The sequence below is a fragment of the Pleurodeles waltl genome, chromosome 6, assembly GCF_031143425.1.
Source record: "Pleurodeles waltl isolate 20211129_DDA chromosome 6, aPleWal1.hap1.20221129, whole genome shotgun sequence".
Classification (NCBI taxonomy): domain Eukaryota; kingdom Metazoa; phylum Chordata; class Amphibia; order Caudata; family Salamandridae; genus Pleurodeles; species Pleurodeles waltl.
The window spans coordinates 25,874,153-25,892,334 of record NC_090445.1 but is presented as its reverse complement, the minus strand read 5'-3'; the positions used below and the strand labels follow the sequence as shown (position 1 = coordinate 25,892,334).

At 48.2% G+C, this 18,182-nt stretch overlaps 1 protein-coding gene across 6 annotated transcripts in view; it reads right to left on the bottom strand.

The window, feature by feature from the left end:
• Nucleotides 1-18,182, bottom strand: part of PRRC2B (proline rich coiled-coil 2B) — a 635,269-nt gene that overhangs the window by 99,791 nt on the left and 517,296 nt on the right. For all 6 annotated transcript variants that reach the window (XM_069237079.1, XM_069237080.1, XM_069237081.1 and 3 more), the window contains 2 exons: nucleotides 7,742-7,967; nucleotides 7,124-7,273 (listed from right to left, as the gene is read on the bottom strand). In XM_069237079.1, coding sequence (XP_069093180.1) covers nucleotides 7,124-7,273; nucleotides 7,742-7,967 — 376 coding nt within the window. The remainder of the gene's footprint in view (nucleotides 1-7,123; nucleotides 7,274-7,741; nucleotides 7,968-18,182) is intronic.

Genomic DNA, 18,182 nt, shown 5'->3' with positions numbered 1-18,182 from the left:
CTGTCCCCCCTGAGCCCCCACAGCGCCGCCTGCAGAGGGAATCCCGAGGCTTCCCCTGACCGCGACTCTTTGAATCCAAAGTCCCGACGCCTGGGAGAGACCCTGCACCCGCAGCCCCCAGAACCTGAAGGACCGGACTTTCACTGGAGAAGTGACCCCCAGGAGTCCCTCTCCCTTGCCCAAGTGGAGGTTTCCCCGAGGAATCCCCCCCTTGCCTGCCTGCAGCGCTGAAGAGATCCCGAGATCTCTCATAGACTAACATTGCGAACCCGACGCCTGTTTCTACACTGCACCCGGCCGCCCCCGCGCTGCTGAGGGTGAAATTTCTGTGTGGGCTTGTGTCCCCCCCGGTGCCCTACAAAACCCCTCTGGTCTGCCCTCCGAAGACGCGGGTACTTACCTGCAAGCAGACCGGAACCGGGGCACCCCCTTCTCTCCATTCTAGCCTATGTGTTTTGGGCACCACTTTGAACTCTGCACCTGACCGGCCCTGAGCTGCTGGTGTGGTAACTTTGGGGTTGCTCTGAACCCCCAACGGTGGGCTACCTTGGACCAAGAACTGAACCCTGTAAGTGTCTTACTTACCTGGTAAAACTAACAAAAACTTACCTCCCCGAGGAACTGTGAAAATTGCACTAAGTGTCCACTTTTAAAACAGCTATTTGTCAATAACTTGAAAAGTATACATGCAATTTTGATGATTTGAAGTTCCTAAAGTACTTACCTGCAATACCTTTCGAATGAGATATTACATGTAGAATTTGAACCTGTGGTTCTTAAAATAAACTAAGAAAAGATATTTTTCTATACAAAAACATATTGGCTGGATTTGTCTCTGAGTGTGTGTACCTCATTTATTGTCTATGTGTATGTACAACAAATGCTTAACACTACTCCTTGGATAAGCCTACTGCTCGACCACACTACCACAAAATAGAGCATTAGTATTATCTATTTTTACCACTATTTTACCTCTAAGGGGAACCCTTGGACTCTGTGCATGCTATTCCTTACTTTGAAATAGCACATACAGAGCCAACTTCCTACATCGTGTCTATTATGGCCCCTAGATATTGCTGTACTTTGCTTGGCTGAATGTTGGATTTTGCAAAGTTGACGGTGAACCCTAGTTTGTAGAGGGTTTGTATAACTTGATTTGTGTGGTTTGAGCATTGTGTGAGCGAACTGGTTTTGATTAGTGTAAGGAAATGCCTCCTTGGCATGGTTGCCCCCTGACTTTTTGCCTTTGCTGATGCTATGTTTACAATTGAAAGTGTGCTGAGGCCTGCTAACCAGGCCCCAGCACCAGTGTTCTTTCCCTAACCTGTACTTTTGTATCCACAATTGGCAGACCCTGGCATCCAGATAAGTCCCTTGTAACTGGTACTTCTAGTACCAAGGGCCCTGATGCCAAGGAAGGTCTCTAAGGGCTGCAGCATGTCTTATGCCACCCTGGAGACCTCTCACTCAGCACAGACACACTGCTTGCCAGCTTGTGTGTGCTAGTGAGAACAACACGAGTAAGTCGACATGGCACTCCCCTCAGGGTGCCATGCCAGCCTCTCACTGCCTATGCAAGTATAGGTCAGTCACCCCTCTAGCAGGCCTTACAGCCCTAAGGCAGGGTGCACTATACCATAGGTGAGGGTACCAGTGCATGAGCATGGTACCCCTACAGTGTCTAAACAAAACCTTAGACATTGTAAGTGCAGGGTAGCCATAAGAGTATATGGTCTGGGAGTTTGTCAAACACGAACTCCACAGCACCATAATGGCTACACTGAAAACTGGGAAGTTTGGTATCAAACTTCTCAGCACAATAAATGCACACTGATGCCAGTGTACATTTTATTGCAAAATACACCCCAGAGGGCACCTTAGAGGTGCCCCCTGAAACTTAACCGACTGTCTGTGTAGGCTGACTAGTTCCAGCAGCCTGCCACACTAGAGACATGTTGCTGGCCCCATGGGGAGAGTGCCTTTGTCACTCGGAGGCCAGTAACAAAGCCTGCACTGGGTGGAGATGCTAACACCTCCCCCAGGCAGGAGCTGTAACACCTGGCGGTGAGCCTCAAAGGCTCACCCCTTTGTCACAGCCCAGCAGGGCACTCCAGCTTAGTGGAGTTGCCCGCCCCCTCCGGCCACGGCCCCCACTTTTGGCGGCAAGGCTGGAGGGAACAAAGAAAGCAACAAGGAGGAGTCACTGGCCAGTCAGGACAGCCCCTAAGGTGTCCTGAGCTGAAGTGACTCTAACTTTTAGAAATCCTCCATCTTGCAGATGGAGGATTCCCCCAATAGGGTTAGGATTGTGACCCCCTCCCCTTGGGAGGAGGCACAAAGAGGGTGTACCCACCCTCAGGGCTAGTAGCCATTGGCTACTAACCCCCCAGACCTAAACACGCCCTTAAATTTAGTATTTAAGGGCTACCCTGAACCCTAGAAAATTAGATCCCTGCAACTACAAGAAGAAGGACTGCCTAGCTGAAAACCCCTGCAGAGGAAGACCAGAAGACGACTACTGCCTTGGCTCCAGAAACTCACCGGCCTGTCTCCTGCCTTCCAAAGATCCTGCTCCAGCGACGCCTTCCAAAGGGACCAGCGACCTCGACATCCTCTGAGGACTGCCCCTGCTTCGAAAAGACAAGAAACTCCCGAGGACAGCGGACCTGCTCCAAGAAAGGCTGCAACTTTGTTTCCAGCAGCCTTGAAAGAACCCTGCAAGCTCCCCGCAAGAAGCGTGAGACTTGCAACACTGCACCCGGCGACCCCGACTCGGCTGGTGGAGAACCAACACCTCAGGGAGGACCCCCGGACTACTCTCCGACTGGGAGTACCAAAACCTGTCCCCCCTGAGCCCCCACAGTGCCGCCTGCAGAGGGAATCCCGAGGCTTCCCCTGACCGCGACTCCTTGAATCCTAAGTCGCGACGCCTGGGAGAGACCCTGCACCCGCAGCCCCCAGGACCTGAAGGACCGGACTTTCGCTGGAGAAGTGACCCCCAGGAGTCCCTCTCCCTTGCCCAAGTGGAGGTTTCCCCGAGGAACCCCCCCCATGCCTGCCTGCAGCGCTGAAGAGATCCCGAGATCTCTCATAGACTAACATTACAAACCCGACGCTTGTTTCTACACTGCACCCGGCCGCCCCCGCGCTGCTGAGGGTGAAATTTCTGTGTGGGCTTGTGTCCCCCCCGGTGCCCTACAAAACCCCCCTGGTCTGCCCTCCGAAGACGCGGGTACTTACCTGCTGGCAGACTGGAACCGGGGCACCCCCTTCTCCATTGAAGCCTATGTGTTTTGGGCACCACTTTGAACTCTGCACCTGATCGGCCCTGAGCTGCTGGTGTGGTGACTTTGGGGTTGCTCTGAACCCCCAACGGTGGGCTACCTTGGACCAAGAACTAAGCCCTGTAAGTGTCCTACTTACCTGGTTAACCTAACAAATACTTACCTCCCCTAGGAACTGTGAAAATTGCACTAAGTGTCCACTTTTAAAACAGCTATTTGTCAATAACTTGAAAAGTATAAATGCAATTTTTATGATTTAAAGTCTCTAAAGTACTTACCTGCAATACCTTTCGAATGAGATATTACATGTAGAATTTGAACCTGTGGTTCTTAAAATAAACTAAGAAAAGATATATACAAAAACCTATTGGCTGGATTTGTCTCTGAGTGTGTGTACCTCATTTATTGTCTATGTGTATGTACAACAAATGCTTAACACTACTCCTTGATAAGCCTACTGCTCGACCACACTACCACAAAATAGAGCATTAGTATTATCTCTTTTTACCACTATTTTACCTCTAAGGGGAACCCTTGGACTCTGTGCATGCTATTCCTTACTTTGAAATAGCACATACAGAGCCAACTTCCTACAATTAGCCAGTCGTCTAGATACGGGAATACATGTATTTGCTGCCTTCTGATGTGTGCAGCGACTACTGCTAGGCATTTTGTGAATACCCTTGGAGCGGTTGTTAAACCGAAAGGCAATACTTTGAATTGGTAATGTATTCCTTTGAATACAAACCTTAGATATTTTCTGTGTGATTGATGTATTGGTATATGGAAATATGCGTCTTTGAGGTCTAGGGTTGTCATGTAGTTGTGTTTTTTGAGCAATGGTAACACTTCTTGTAGTGTGACCATGTGAAAGTGGTCTGATTTGATGAATGTGTTTACTACTCTGAGGTCCAGAATTGGTCTCAGTGTTTTGTCCTTTTTTGGTATCAAGAAGTACAGTGAATAAACTCCTGTGTTTATTTGTGTGCTTGGTACTAATTCTATTGCATTTTTTTGTAGTAATGCTTGAACTTCTATCTCTAGAAGCTGTGAATGTTGTTTTGATAAATTCTGTGCTTTTGGTGGTATGTCTGGAGGGAATTGCAGGAATTCTATGCAATAACCATGTTGGATAATTGCTAGGACCCATGTGTCTGTAGTTATTTCCTCCCATGCTTCGTAATATTGACCTATCCTTCCCCCCACTGGTGTTGTGTGGGGGGGGTGAGTGACGTGTGAGTCACTGCTTGTTGGTAGTGGTTTTGGGGCTTTGAAATCTTCCTCTATTCCTAGGGAATTGCCCTCCTCTATACTGGCCCCGAAAGCCTCCCCTGTACTGTCCCTGGTAGGTGGACGGTGCGGACTGTGAGGTACTGGCTTGTGTGGCCTGACCCCGAAACCCTCCTCTAAAAGGGGTTTTGCGGAAGGTGGTATAAGATCCTCTGCTCTGCGGGGAGTAGAGTGCGCCCATGGCCTTGGCAGTGTCAGTGTCCTTTTTGAGCTTTTCTATGGCTGTGTCGACCTCCGGACCGAACAGCATTTTTTCGTTTACTGGCATGTTAAGTACTGCCTGCTGAATTTCCGGCTTGAATCCAGACGTTCTGAGCCATGCGTGCCTACGGATGGTAACCGACGTATTAATGGTCCTTGCGGCTGTGTCTGCTGCATCCATAGAGGAGCGTATTTGATTGTTGGAAATGTTTTGACCTTCTTCAACAACCTGTTTTGCTCTTTTTTGTAGATCTTTTGGGAGATGTTCAATGAGATGCTGCATCTCATCCCAGTGGGCTCTGTCGTATCGCGCTAGCAGCGCTTGTGAGTTTGCGATGCGCCACTGGTTTGCTGCCTGGACAGCGACCCTCTTCCCGGCTGCATCAAACTTTCTGCTTTCTTTATGTGGGGGAGGTGCATCCCCAGAAGTGTGTGAATTTGCCCGTTTTCTGGCAGCCCCTACCACTACAGAATCTGGTGGCAGCTGAGAGGTGATGAATACAGGGTCCGTAGGAGGCGCCTTATATTTTTTGTCCACTCTATGCGTTACTGCCCTGCTTTTTACTGGCTCTTTGAAGATCTCCTTTGCATGGCGAAGCATGCCTGGGAGCATAGGCAGCCTCTGGTAGGAGCTGTGGGTGGAGGAGAGGGTGTTAAATAGAAAGTCATCCTCTACTTGTTCAGAGTGTAGTTCCACATTATGGAACTGAGCTGCTCTAGCCACCACTTGTGAATAGGCTGTGCTGTCCTCAGGTGGTGATGGCCTAGTTGGGTATGTGTCTGGGCTGTTATCAGACACTGGTGCATCGTACAAGTCCCACGCATCTTGATCTTGGTCGTCGTGGCTCATGGCGGTGTGAGCTGGCGAATGTGACGGGGTGTAAGTTGGTGAAGCCGGAGTTACAGGTGGAGGCGAGGGAGGAGGTGTTACCGTCTTTGCTGTTTGTTGCTGAGGAGCCTCTCGTGCTACAAACTGAAGTGTTCTTTCTTTTGACAGGTGGAAGGGTACTGATTTTCCCTGTCCCCTGCTGAATAAAGATACGCTTCTGCGTGTGATCCACTTCAGTGGATTGCAGTTCCTGTTCGAATCTGTGTCTTTTCATTTGTGAAGACATAGAAAGTTCTTCAGTATAGGAGCCTGAAACTGGGTCTGTTGGTGCTTTTTTCGGCTCCGAAAACCCTGTTCGCTTTTTCGGCTCAGAGGTAACCTTCCTCTTCTTTTGTGCCGAAAAATCTTGGCCTCTATGATCTTCAGCGCCACTGTCTCGGCGTCGATCCGTGTCGACACCGAACTCTCGGTGTCGATGCTTCTCTTTAGCACTCTCTCTGTCCCGAGGAGGCTGCGTGCCGGTGTCTCGACCGGAGTCGGACGATCTCGACACTGAATGGGCCTTTTTCGGTGCCGATTGTTGGTCACTGTGAATTTGGGTTGAGCCATGGCCGGTTGGCAGTGGCGTCCCCTGGGCCTTTTTGCCTTTTTTAATTTCTGATCTCGACGTCTTACTCACTGTTTTTGGATGGTCGAGTTCGTCGGAGTCTGAATCCTGGATGGAAAAGGATTCCTCCTGTTCCTCTTCTGTCTCGAACTGTCGATGCTCTTTTGGCGTGGACGCCATCTGCAGTCTTCTCGCTCGACGGTCGCGCAGAGTTTTTCGGGACCGGAACGCCCGACAGGCCTCACAGGATTCTTCGCTGTGCTCGGGTGACAGGCACAGGTTACAGACCGAGTGTTGGTCCGTATAAGGATATTTGTTGTGGCATTCAGGGCAGAATCGAAACGGGGTCCGTTCCATCGGCGTTGTTCTCCACGCGGTCGGGCCGACTAGGCCCCGACGGTGTGCCGAAATCTACCCCGAAGGGCACCGAAGCGCTTCGATGTTCAATGCGTTGTCGTATGTGTTTATCTCGAACCGGATCGCAACGATACCGTCGAAAATCTTCCGTTTTCAGCTATCTTTCCGTTCCGAAACTCGGAGCGACAGGAACACGTCCGAACCCGATGGCGGAAAGAAAACAATCGAAGATGGAGTCGACGCCCATGCGCAATGAGCACAGAAGGAGGAGCCACTCGGTCCAGTGACTCGAAAACACTTCTTCGAAGAAAAACAACTTGTAACACTCTGACCCAACACCAGATGGCGAGCTAATGCATACCATGTGTATCTACAGCGACAGATGCCATCGAACATAATCATGTTTCCGGACCCCAACAACTACATGGTGCAATGATGAATATCAGGAACCAAGAAGAGATTCTGTCTACACGCCTAGCTTAAAAAACCTAAGCAAGGGTAGATTCTGCTCAAAACACCTCCAAAAGAAATGCTAGAAATAAACATATGCTTTACCTCTCTGCTGCCAGTCAGGACAGAGGGCTGTGACCCTGGGGGCATAATCCTCCGTGGTGCACCAACAGACAAACTTTGCCCTTGAGGAAGCTGGATGGACTGCTGTAACAGAAGAGGTTGCTGACCAGAATTGTAGCGGGGCATCGGCAGCTAGGAAGCAGAAGCAAGATAGTTAGCTATGGTCTGACATTTAACGAGTTGAACATACAATAACAGGCAATGACATGATGAAGACCAGATGGACCATGAACTATGCAGGACTGATCACACAGTCCTCAGGCAGCTTCCGATAGGGAATGATTACTGATGCAGCAGAAGCAGTAAATATGTTGTCTATACACTGGTGTTCTAGATCTTCCACCAGCAGTTACACTCCCAATATACAAGGCAAATTCACACACAATGCAACTTGAACCCTGTGATTCACATGCTCGTCAGTCTATTATATTGGGACTAAGCAAAAGTGAATCTTACCCACAGGTGGAAAATGCACCTTTAAAACATAACCAGCGCAATTTATACTGAGACCTCATTCAATTTGTTGTGGTTTTAATTCTCAAATCTCAACTATAGTAGCACAGAGGCAAAAAGGGAGACCACAGTGTGTCACAGCCGAACCTGAGAGAGCTGGGAGTCCATCATCTGCGAGGCCTGGCTCATCTGGCCATCATACACCAAGGGCTGGCTTCCATTCATGGGCTGGTAAGGCGAACCGGATTGGCTTTTCACCATCTCCATTGGCTGCATGGGCGGGAAGGCTGAGTAGGAAGGCTTCAAAGCAGTACCTCCTGTGAGCACCATGGTGTTGGGTTGAGAGAGGCTGGGGTGCATGTACACTTGGGATCTGAGAATAAGCAAAAAACATTGTTTATAAATATTGTAGACTGCACAAACTTTGCTCTGGCAACTAGAAAACATGGCATCTCAACGGCACAAAAGAAACACGAAAAGCAGCCACTAAAAATAAGTCAGTGTGCTATACGAGAGACTACGGCCAAATGTAGACATGTACAATGGTTATGACTTGATGAGCTTCTGGATTTTGTAATGATGGCAGCATGTGGTGATTGGCTGTGGCTAACAGTACAAAACCACCAAATTCCTGCAAGGCTTTTATTTGGGTTTCTGGGGCAATAATGCATACTACAATACAAGATCCCATGGACTGTTGAGCAGGACCCCACAGACTAGCAAGCCAACCCCTGTGACCACAGGGCAAATAATCCCTGTGGCATAGGTAAGTCACCCCTCTAGTAGGCCTTACAGCCCTAAGGCAGGGTGCACTATACCACAGGTGAGGGCATATGTGCACGAGCACTATGCCCCTACAGTGTCTAAGCAAAACCTTAGACATTGTAAGTGCAGGGTAGCCATAAGAGTATATGGTCTGGGAGTCTGTCAAATACGAACTCCACAGCTCCATAATGGCTACACTGAATACTGGGAAGTTTGGTACCAAACTTCTCAGAATAATAAACCCACACTGATGCCAGTGTTGGATTTATTACAAAATGCACACAGAGGGCATCTTAGAGATGCCCCCTGTATTTTACCCAATTGTTCAGTGCAGGACTGACTGGTCTGTGCCAGCCTGCTGCTGAGAGACAGGTTTCTGACCTCATGCGGTGAGAGCCTTTGTGCTCTGAGGACAGAAACAAAGCCTGCTCTGGGTGGAGGTGCTTCACACCTCCCCCCTGCAGGAACTGTAACACCTAGCAGTGAGCTTCAAAGGCTCAAGCTTCGTGTTACAATGCCCCAGGGCACTCCAGCTAGTGGAGATGCCCGCCCCCTGGACACAGCCCCCACTTTTGGCGGCAAGTCCAGGAGAGATAATGAGAATAACAAGGAGGAGTCACTGGCCAGTCAGGACTGCCCCTAAGGTGTCCTGAGCTGAGGTGACTGACTTTTAGAAATCCTCCATCTTGCAGATGGAGGACTCCTCCAATAGGATTAGGGATGTGTCCCCCTCCCCTCAGGGAGGAGGCACAAAGAGGGTGTACCCACCCTCAGGGCTAGTAGCCATTGGCTACTAACCCCCCAGACCTAAACACGCCCTTAAATTTAGTATTTAAGGGCTCCCCTGAACCTAAGAATTGAGATTCCTGCAACTTACCGAAGAAGACTGCTGAGCTGAAAACCCCTGCAGAAGAAGAAAGAAGACACCAACTGCTTTGGCCCCAGTCCTACCGGCCTGTCTCCTGCCTTCTAAAGAAACCTGCTCCAGCGACGCTTTCTCCAGGACCAGCGACCTCTGAATCCTCAGAGGACTGCCCTGCTTCCAAGAGACCAAGAAACTCCCGAGAACAGCGGCCCTGTTCAACAAAGACTGCAACTTTGTATCCAGAGGAGCAGGTTTAAAGACCCCTGCAATCCCTGCAAGAAGCGTGAGACTTGCAACACTGCACCCGGTGACCCCGACTCAACTGGTGGAGAAACACCACCTCAGGGATGACCCTCCGGCGACTCCGAGACTGTGAGTAACCAAAGTTGTCCCCCCTGAGCCCCCACAGCGACGCCTGCAGAGGGAATCCCGAGGCTCCCCCTGACCGTGACTGCCTGACTCTAAAATCCCGATGGCTGGAAAAGACCCTGCACCCGCAGCCCACAGCACCTGAAGGATCGGAACTTCAGTGCATGAGTGACCCCCAGGAGGCCCTCTCCCTTGCCCAGGTGGTGGCTACCCCGAGGAGCCCCCCCCCTTGCCTGCCTGCACCGCTGAAGAGACCCCTTGGTCTCTCATTGAAATCCATTGGAAACCCGACGCGTGTTTGCACACTGCACCCGGCCGCCCCAACGCTGATGAGGGTGTACTTTTTGTGTGAGCTTGTGTCCCCCCCGGTGCCCTACAAAACCCCCCTGGTCTGCCCTCCGAAGACGCGGGTACTTACCTGCTGGCAGACTGGAACCGGGGCACCCCCTTCTCTCCATTGAAGCCTATGCATTTTGGGCACCACTTTGAACTCTGCACCTGACGGGCCCTGAGTTGCTGGTGTGGTGACTTTGGGGTTGCTCTGAACCCCCAACGGTGGGCTACCTTGGACCCCAATCTTAACCCCATAGGTGGTTTACTTACCTGCAAGAACTAACAATACTTTACCTCCCCCAGGAACTGTGAAAATTGCACTGTGTCCACTTTTAAAACAGCTTATTGTGTTTTATGTAAAAAGTATATATATGCTATTGTAATTATTCAAAGTTTCTAAAGTACTTACCTGCAATACCTTTCAAATGAGATATTACATGTAGAATTTGAACCTGTGGTTCTTAAAATAAACTAAGAAATGAAAATGTCACTTACCCAGTGTACATCTGTTCGTGGCATCAGTCGCAGTAGATTCGCATGTTCTGCAATAGCTCGCCATCTGGTGTTGGGCCGGAGTGTTACAAGTTGTTTTTCTTCGAAGAAGTCTTTCGAGTCACGGGACCGAGTGACTCCTCCTTTTGTCTCCATTGCGCATGGGCGTCGACTCCATCTTCGATTGTTTTTCCCCGCAGAGGGTGAGGTAGGAGTTGAATTGTAGTAATAGTGCCCATGCAATGGAGTGACTAAGTATGCACTTATTTAAGGTTGAGATGATACATATATAAATAATTGAAGGTAACTTCCAAACTGCTACAGGCTCCCGGGGAGGCGGGTGGGCACATGCGAATCTACTGCGACTGATGCCACGAACAGATGTACACTGGGTAAGTGACATTTTCAGTTCGATGGCATCTGTCGCTGTAGATACGCATGTTCTGCAATAGACTAGTAAGCAGTTATTTCCCCAAAAGCGGTGGATCAGCCTGTAGGAGTGGAAGTAGTCTGAAATAATGTCCTTAATACAGCTTGACCTACTGTGGCTTGTTGTGCGGATAACACGTCTACACAGTAATGCTTGGTGAATGTGTGAGGCGTAGACCATGTGGCTGCCTTACATATTTCTTGCATTGGGATGTTTCCTAGAAAGGCCATGGTAGCACCTTTTTTTCTGGTTGAGTGTGCCCTTGGTGTAATGGGCAGCTGTCGTTTAGCTTTAAGGTAGCAGATTTGGATGCATTTAACTATCCATCTGGCTATACCTTGTTTTGAAATTGGGTTTCCTGCATGAGGTTTTTGAAATGCAATAAAGAGTTGTTTAGTCTTTCTGATGTTCTTTGTTCTGTCAATGTAATACATTAATGCTCTTTTGACATCTAATGTATGTAGTGCCCTTTCAGCTACGGTATCTGGCTGTGGAAAGAACACCGGAAGTTCCACTGTTTGATTTAGATGGAACGGTGAAATAACCTTTGGCAAAAATTTAGGATTGGTCCTTAGGACGACTTTATTTTTGTGTAGTTGTATAAAAGGTTCCTGTATAGTAAACGCCTGAATCTCGCTTACTCTTCTCAGGGAAGTAATGGCGATGAGAAATGCCACCTTCCAGGTTAGGAACTGTATGTCGCAGGAGTGCATGGGTTCAAAAGGTGGACCCATAAGTCTAGTTAGGACAACATTTAGGTTCCATGAAGGAACAGGTAGTGTTCTTGGTGGTATAATTCTCCTAAGGCCCTCCATGAATGCTTTAATGACTGGTATTTTAAATAGGGAAGTTGAATAGGTAGTCTGCAGGTATGCAGATATTGCTGCAAGGTGAATCTTAATGGAAGAGAAAGCTAGGTTAGATTTTTGTAAGTGAAGCAAGTAACCCACTACATGTTCTGGAGTTGTGTGTAATGGTTGTATTTGATTAATATGGCAGTAGCAAACAAACCTCTTCCATTTACTTGCATAGCAGTGCCTGGTGGATGGCCTTCTTGCTTGTTTTATGACTTCCATACATTCTTGGGTAAGTTGTAAGTGCCCGAATTCTAGGATTTCAGGAGCCAGATTGCTAGATTCAGCGATGCTGGATCTGGGTGTCTGATCTTTTGGTTGTGCTGTGTCAACAGATCTGGCCTGTTGGGCAATTTGATGCAGGGTACCACTGATAGGTCTAGCAGCGTTGTGTACCAGGGTTGCCTTGCCCAAGTTGGTGCTATCAATATGAGTTTGAGTTTGCTTTGACTGAGTTTGTTTACCAGGTAAGGAAGGAGAGGGAGAGGAGGAAAAGCGTAAGCAAATATCCCTGACCAGTTCATCCATAGGGCATTGCCTTGAGATTGTTTGTGTGGGTATCTGGATGCGAAGTTTTGGCATTTTGCGTTCTCCCTTGTCGCAAACAAGTCTATCTGAGGTGTTCCCCAGAGTTTGAAATAAGTGTTCAGTATTTGGGGGTGAATTTCCCATTCGTGGACCTGTTGGTGATCTCGAGAGAGATTGTCTGCGAGTTGATTTTGTATCCCTGGTATAAACTGTGCAATTAGGCGAATTTGGTTGTGAATTGCCCAATGCCAAATTTTTTGTGCTAACAGGCTTAACTGCGTGGAGTGCGTCCCTCCCTGCTTGTTTAGATAATACATTGTTGTCATGTTGTCTGTTTTGACGAGAATGTATTTGTGAACTATTATTGGTTGGAAAGCTTTTAGTGCTTGAAAAACTGCAAGAAGTTCTAGGTGATTGATATGCAGTTTTGTTTGATGTACGTTCCATTGTCCTTGTATGCTGTGTTGATCGAGGTGTGCTCCCCACCCTGTCATGGAAGCATCTGTTGTTATTACGTATTGTGGCACTGGGTCTTGGAAAGGCCGCCCCTTGTTTAAATTTATGTTGTTCCACCACAGAAGCGAGAGGTAAGTTTGGCGGTCTATTAACACCAGATCTAGAAGGTGACCCTGTGCTTGAGACCACTGTGATGCTAGGCATTGTTGTAAGGGCCTCATGTGCAGTCTTGCGTTTGGGACAATGGCTATGCATGATGACATCATGCCTAGGAGTTGTAATACCATCTTTGCTTGTATCTTTTGTGTTGGATACATGCGTTGTATGATGGTGTTGAAATTTTGAATTCTTTGTGGACTTGGAGTGGCTACTCCTTTTGATGTGTCTATTATGGCTCCCAGGTATTGTTGTACCTTGCGTGGCAGAATTTTGGATTTTGTGAAATTGACGGTGAACCCTAGTTTGAAGAGGGTTTGTATGATATGATTTGTGTGATTTGAGCACTCTATTAACGAATGGGCCTTGATTAGCCAGTCGTCTAGATATGGGAACACATGTATTTGCTGTCTTCTGATGTGTGCAGCGACTACCGCTAGACATTTGGTAAAGACTCTTGGTGCGGTTGTTAATCCGAAAGGCAGTACCTTGAATTGGTAATGTATTCCTTTGAATACAAACCTTAGGTATTTCCTGTGCGATGGGTGTATTGGTATATGGAAATAAGCATCCTTGAGGTCTAAAGTTGCCATGTAGTCGTGCAGCTTTAGCAATGGCAATACTTCTTGTAGTGTGACCATGTGGAAGTGGTCTGATTTGATGAAAGTGTTGACTACTCTGAGGTCTAGGATTGGTCTCAGTGTTTTGTCCTTCTTTGGTATCAGAAAGTACAGTGAGTAAACTCCTGTGTTTATTTGTGTGTTTGGCACTAATTCGATTGCATTCTTTTGCAATAGTGCCTGCACTTCTATCTCTAGGAGATTGGAATGGTGTGTTGTTAAATTTTGTGCTTTTGGTGGTATGTTTGGAGGGAACTGTAGAAATTCTATGCAGTAACCATGTTGGATAATTGCTAGAACCCAAGTGTCTGTAGTGATTTTCTCCCATGCTCTGTAATAATGACCTATTCGTCCCCCCACTGGTGTTGTGTGGAGGGGGTGAGTGACATGTGAGTCACTGTTTAGTAGTAGGGGTTTTGGGGCTTTGGAATCTTCCTCTATTTCTAGGGAATTGCCCTCCTCTATATTGTCCCCGAAAACCTCCTCTATACTGTCCTTGGTAACTGGACGGTGTGGCTTGTGAGGTGCTGGCTTGTGTGCTTTGACCCCGAAACCCCCCTCGAAAGGGCGTTTTACGGAATGAGCTGTAATTCCCTCTGCTCTGCGGGGAGTAGAGTGCGCCCATGGCTTTGGCAGTGTCCGTATCTTTTTTGAGTTTCTCAATCGCTGTGTCCACTTCTGGACCGAACAGTTCTTTTTCATTAAAAGGCATATTGAGAACTGCTTGTTGAATCTCTGGTTTAAATCCAGACGTTCGGAGCCATGCATGCCTTCTGATAGTTATAGATGTATTAATTGTCCGTGCAGCTGTATCTGCAGCGTCCATGGAGGAGCGGATCTGGTTGTTGGAGATGGCCTGTCCCTCCTCAACCACTTGTTTTGCCCTATTTTGGAAGTCTTTGGGCAGATGTTCAATGAGATGTTGCATCTCGTCCCAGTGGGCTCTGTCATAGCGCGCAAGTAGTGCCTGGGAGTTCGCGATGCGCCACTGGTTTGCAGCTTGTGCTGCGACTCTCTTACCAGCTGCATCAAACTTGCGGCTTTCTTTATCTGGGGGTGGTGCATCTCCAGATGTGTGAGAGTTGGCCCTTTTTCTAGCTGCTCCTACAACAACAGAGTCTGGTGGCAGCTGTGTTGTGATGAAAGCCGGGTCCGTAGGAGGCGGCTTATACTTTTTTTCCACCCTTGGTGTGATTGCCCTACTTTTGACCGGGTCCTTAAATATGTCTTTTGCGTGCCGGAGCATACCAGGGAGCATAGGCAGGCTTTGGTAGGAGCTGTGGGTGGAGGAGAGTGTGTTGAACAAGAAATCATCCTCGACCTGTTCTGAGTGGAGGCTTACGTTGTGAAATTGTGCTGCTCTAGCCACCACCTGAGAGTACGCGGTGCTGTCTTCTGGTGGAGATGGTTTTGTAGGGTATGCCTCTGGGCTGTTATCTGACACTGGGGCGTCGTATAGGTCCCATGCGTCCTGGTCTTGGTCACCCTGGCTCATGGTGGTGTGAGCTGGGGAGTGTGATGGCGTTTGTGCTGGTGAAACGTTAATCACGGGCGGAGGAGAGGGTGGTGGTGTAACTCTTTTCACCACTTTTGGTTGTGGTGCTTGTTCCGTCTGGAACTCCAACCTTCTCTTTCTCCTAATGGGGGGAAGGGTGCTTATTTTTCCTGTCCCCTGCTGAATGAAGATACGCTTTTGCGTATGGTCCGCATCAGTTGCTTGTAGCTCTTCCTCAAACCTATGCTTCTGCATTTGGGAGGTTAGCGAGTGCTCTTCTGTATAAGAGCCTGAAGCTGGGTCGCTTGCAGTTTGTTTCGGCATCGAAACTTTGTCTGCGTGTTTTTTCGGCTCCGAGGTGACTTTTTTCCTTTTCGGGGCCGAAACCTCTCGGCGTCGATCTGTTTCGGTGCCGCTGTCTCGGCGTCGAGCCGTGTCCACACCGGCATCTCGGTGTCGAGGCTTGTCTCCAGCACTTTCTCGGTCCCGAGAAGGCTGCGTGCCGGTGTCTCGACCGGAGTCGGACGATCTCGGCACCGTTTGGGCCTTTTTCGGTGCCGACGGTCGGTCACCGATTTTATGGGTTGAGCCATGGCCTGGTGGCAGTGGCGTCCCCTGGGCCTTGTAAATGTTTCTTTGTGTGGTTTTCGACGTCTTACTCACGGTTTGTGTATCGTCGAATCCTTCGGAGTCTGAGTCTTGGATCGAGAAGGTACCTTCCTCTTCCTGTTCCTCGAACTCCCGTCGGGCTGTCGGTGCGGACGCCATTTGAAGTCTTCTGGCTCGACGGTCTCGGAGTGTTTTTCGGGACCGGAACGCACGACAGGCCTCGCAGGTGTCTTCGCTGTGCTCAGGTGACAGGCACAGGTTGCAGACCAAGTGTTGGTCTGTGTAGGGGTATTTATTGTGGCATTTGGGGCAGAAACGGAAAGGGGTCCGTTCCATCGGCGTTCCTCAGCACGCGGTCGGGCCGACCAGGCCCCGACGGAGGATCGAAAAACTACCCCGAAGGGCACCGGAGCTCTTCGATCTTCGATGCGGTGTTGAATGTAAGTACGCCGATCCCGAACGCAACAATACCGACAAAAATCTTCCGAAATTAACTATTTTTTCTGTTCCGAAACTCGGAGCGACAGGAACACGTCCGAACCCGATGGCGGAAAAAAAACAATCGAAGATGGAGTCGACGCCCATGCGCAATGGAGACAAAAGGAGGAGTCACTCGGTCCCGTGACTCGAAAGACTTCTTCGAAGAAAAACAACTTGTAACACTCCGGCCCAACACCAGATGGCGAGCTATTGCAGAACATGCGTATCTACAGCGACAGATGCCATCGAACAGATATTTTTCTATAACAAAACCTATTGGCCTGGAGTTGTCTCCGAGTGTGTGTTCCTCATTTATTGCCTGTGTGTATGTACAACAAATGCTTAACACTACTCCTTTGATAAGCCTACTGCTCGACCACACTACCACAAAATAGAGCATTAGTATTATCTCTTTTTGCCACTATCTTACCTCTAAGGGGAACCCTTGGACTCTGTGCATACTATTCCTTACTTTTAAATAGTGCATACAGAGCCAACTTCCTACAAGCAGCCTATAAACCAGCCTATAGTGGGTAGTTACATTAATCTGCTTTAAGAACTGAAAATATACTTAAACAAATGTCACAAGAGAAAGACAGGTGACATTTTAAGAAACTGATTCACAAACCTTTTTAAGAGTAAATGAAGGGAAGAAATTTGTAATGTAGTCATACAGGCTGCAGCCATGCTAAGCAAGAAAATGTCATTGCATCTTTGAGGGCTTCAAACCCTATGTCCCATCATGGCCTGTATGGGTCAGTATTCACATGTCTGTTATGATGCAAGAAAGGAGCAGAAGTGTATAGAGAACATTAATCGTTCTCTCCCCAACCCCTCCACCCCAACCACTTTGCCGGGGTAGAGGGTGGGTTACTTAGAATTTCAAAAGGAGGAGAAAGTAGTTAATTACCTGCAAGTCAGCTCTCCATATGTTTTTTAATATATATTCACATGCTTGACTCAATACCCACTGTAAAGCTGGGAATCCCCGGTAAATTATATACCAAAAAGCAGTGTAAAAATATATAGCATACAGTATAAAAAGGCTATAGGCCTGAAACAAAATGGTTATTTACCAGTAGGAGCAGTTTTGCTGCTTGGAGTTTTCTGGATTCACATGTTCTGCATTATTCTGCCATCTAGTGGTTGGGTCTGGAATGGTCTGTTGTGGGCGTCGACCACCATTTGGTGGGATGTCTATCCCCTGTGTGATGTCAGACGGCGCCACGGATCCTCCTGTGCAGTCACCATCTTCAGATTCTTTTCCCTCTTTGGTGTACTTCCTCTCCCGTTTTCTTCCTCTTTTTTCCCCTTTTCTTTCCCACCTGGTTGCATCATCCCCCACTACTGGGAGGCAGGTGGGTCGCATGTGAATCCAGAAAACTCTTCAAGCTGCAAAACGACTCCTACTGGTAAGAAACCATTTCGTTTTGCAGCATGAATCCTTTTCTGGATTGCCATGGTGTGCATTAGATCATATAGCAGTGTCTGTAAATCCTTGTTCACTTGAATGACCGCACAATGTCTGGCAAAGGTGTGTGGTGATGCCCACGTTGCTGCTGCACAGATTGCATCCATGGGTACATCTGTTTTGTTAACTTTTTCCGAGTTGAGTGGGCTCTGGGGCATGTGGACAGTGTCATCCCCGCCCTGGAATACCAAGTCTGTATTGTTTCTACTATCCATCTTGAGATTGTTCTGTTAGTTACTGGGGAACACTTGTTTGCCTTGGTGAAGGAGACAAACACCTGACTGCCTTTACAGTACTGTTTTGTTTCTCTAAAGTAGTACATTAAAGCCCTCCTTACATACGTGTGTAAGGCTCTCTGAAGAAAGTTGGTAACTGTATGCTTTGATTCACATGAAAGGTCACCACTTTGGGAATAAACTGTGGATTGGTTCTAAGAAAAATCCTTCTCTTTGAATATTAGTAGGTATACAAGCTTGCGCTATCTGCGTAGGTATGCAACTGCAATTAGAAATGCTGTTTTGAGGGTGAGTGATTTGAGGTCAGTTTTGTTCATAGGTCCAAAGGGGTCTGTCATTAACTGCGTTAGCACAGTTTTTAGGTTCCACAATGGTGCTTGGACTGATCTGGGAGGTGAAACTTGTTTAGAATCCTCCAAAAACCTCTTC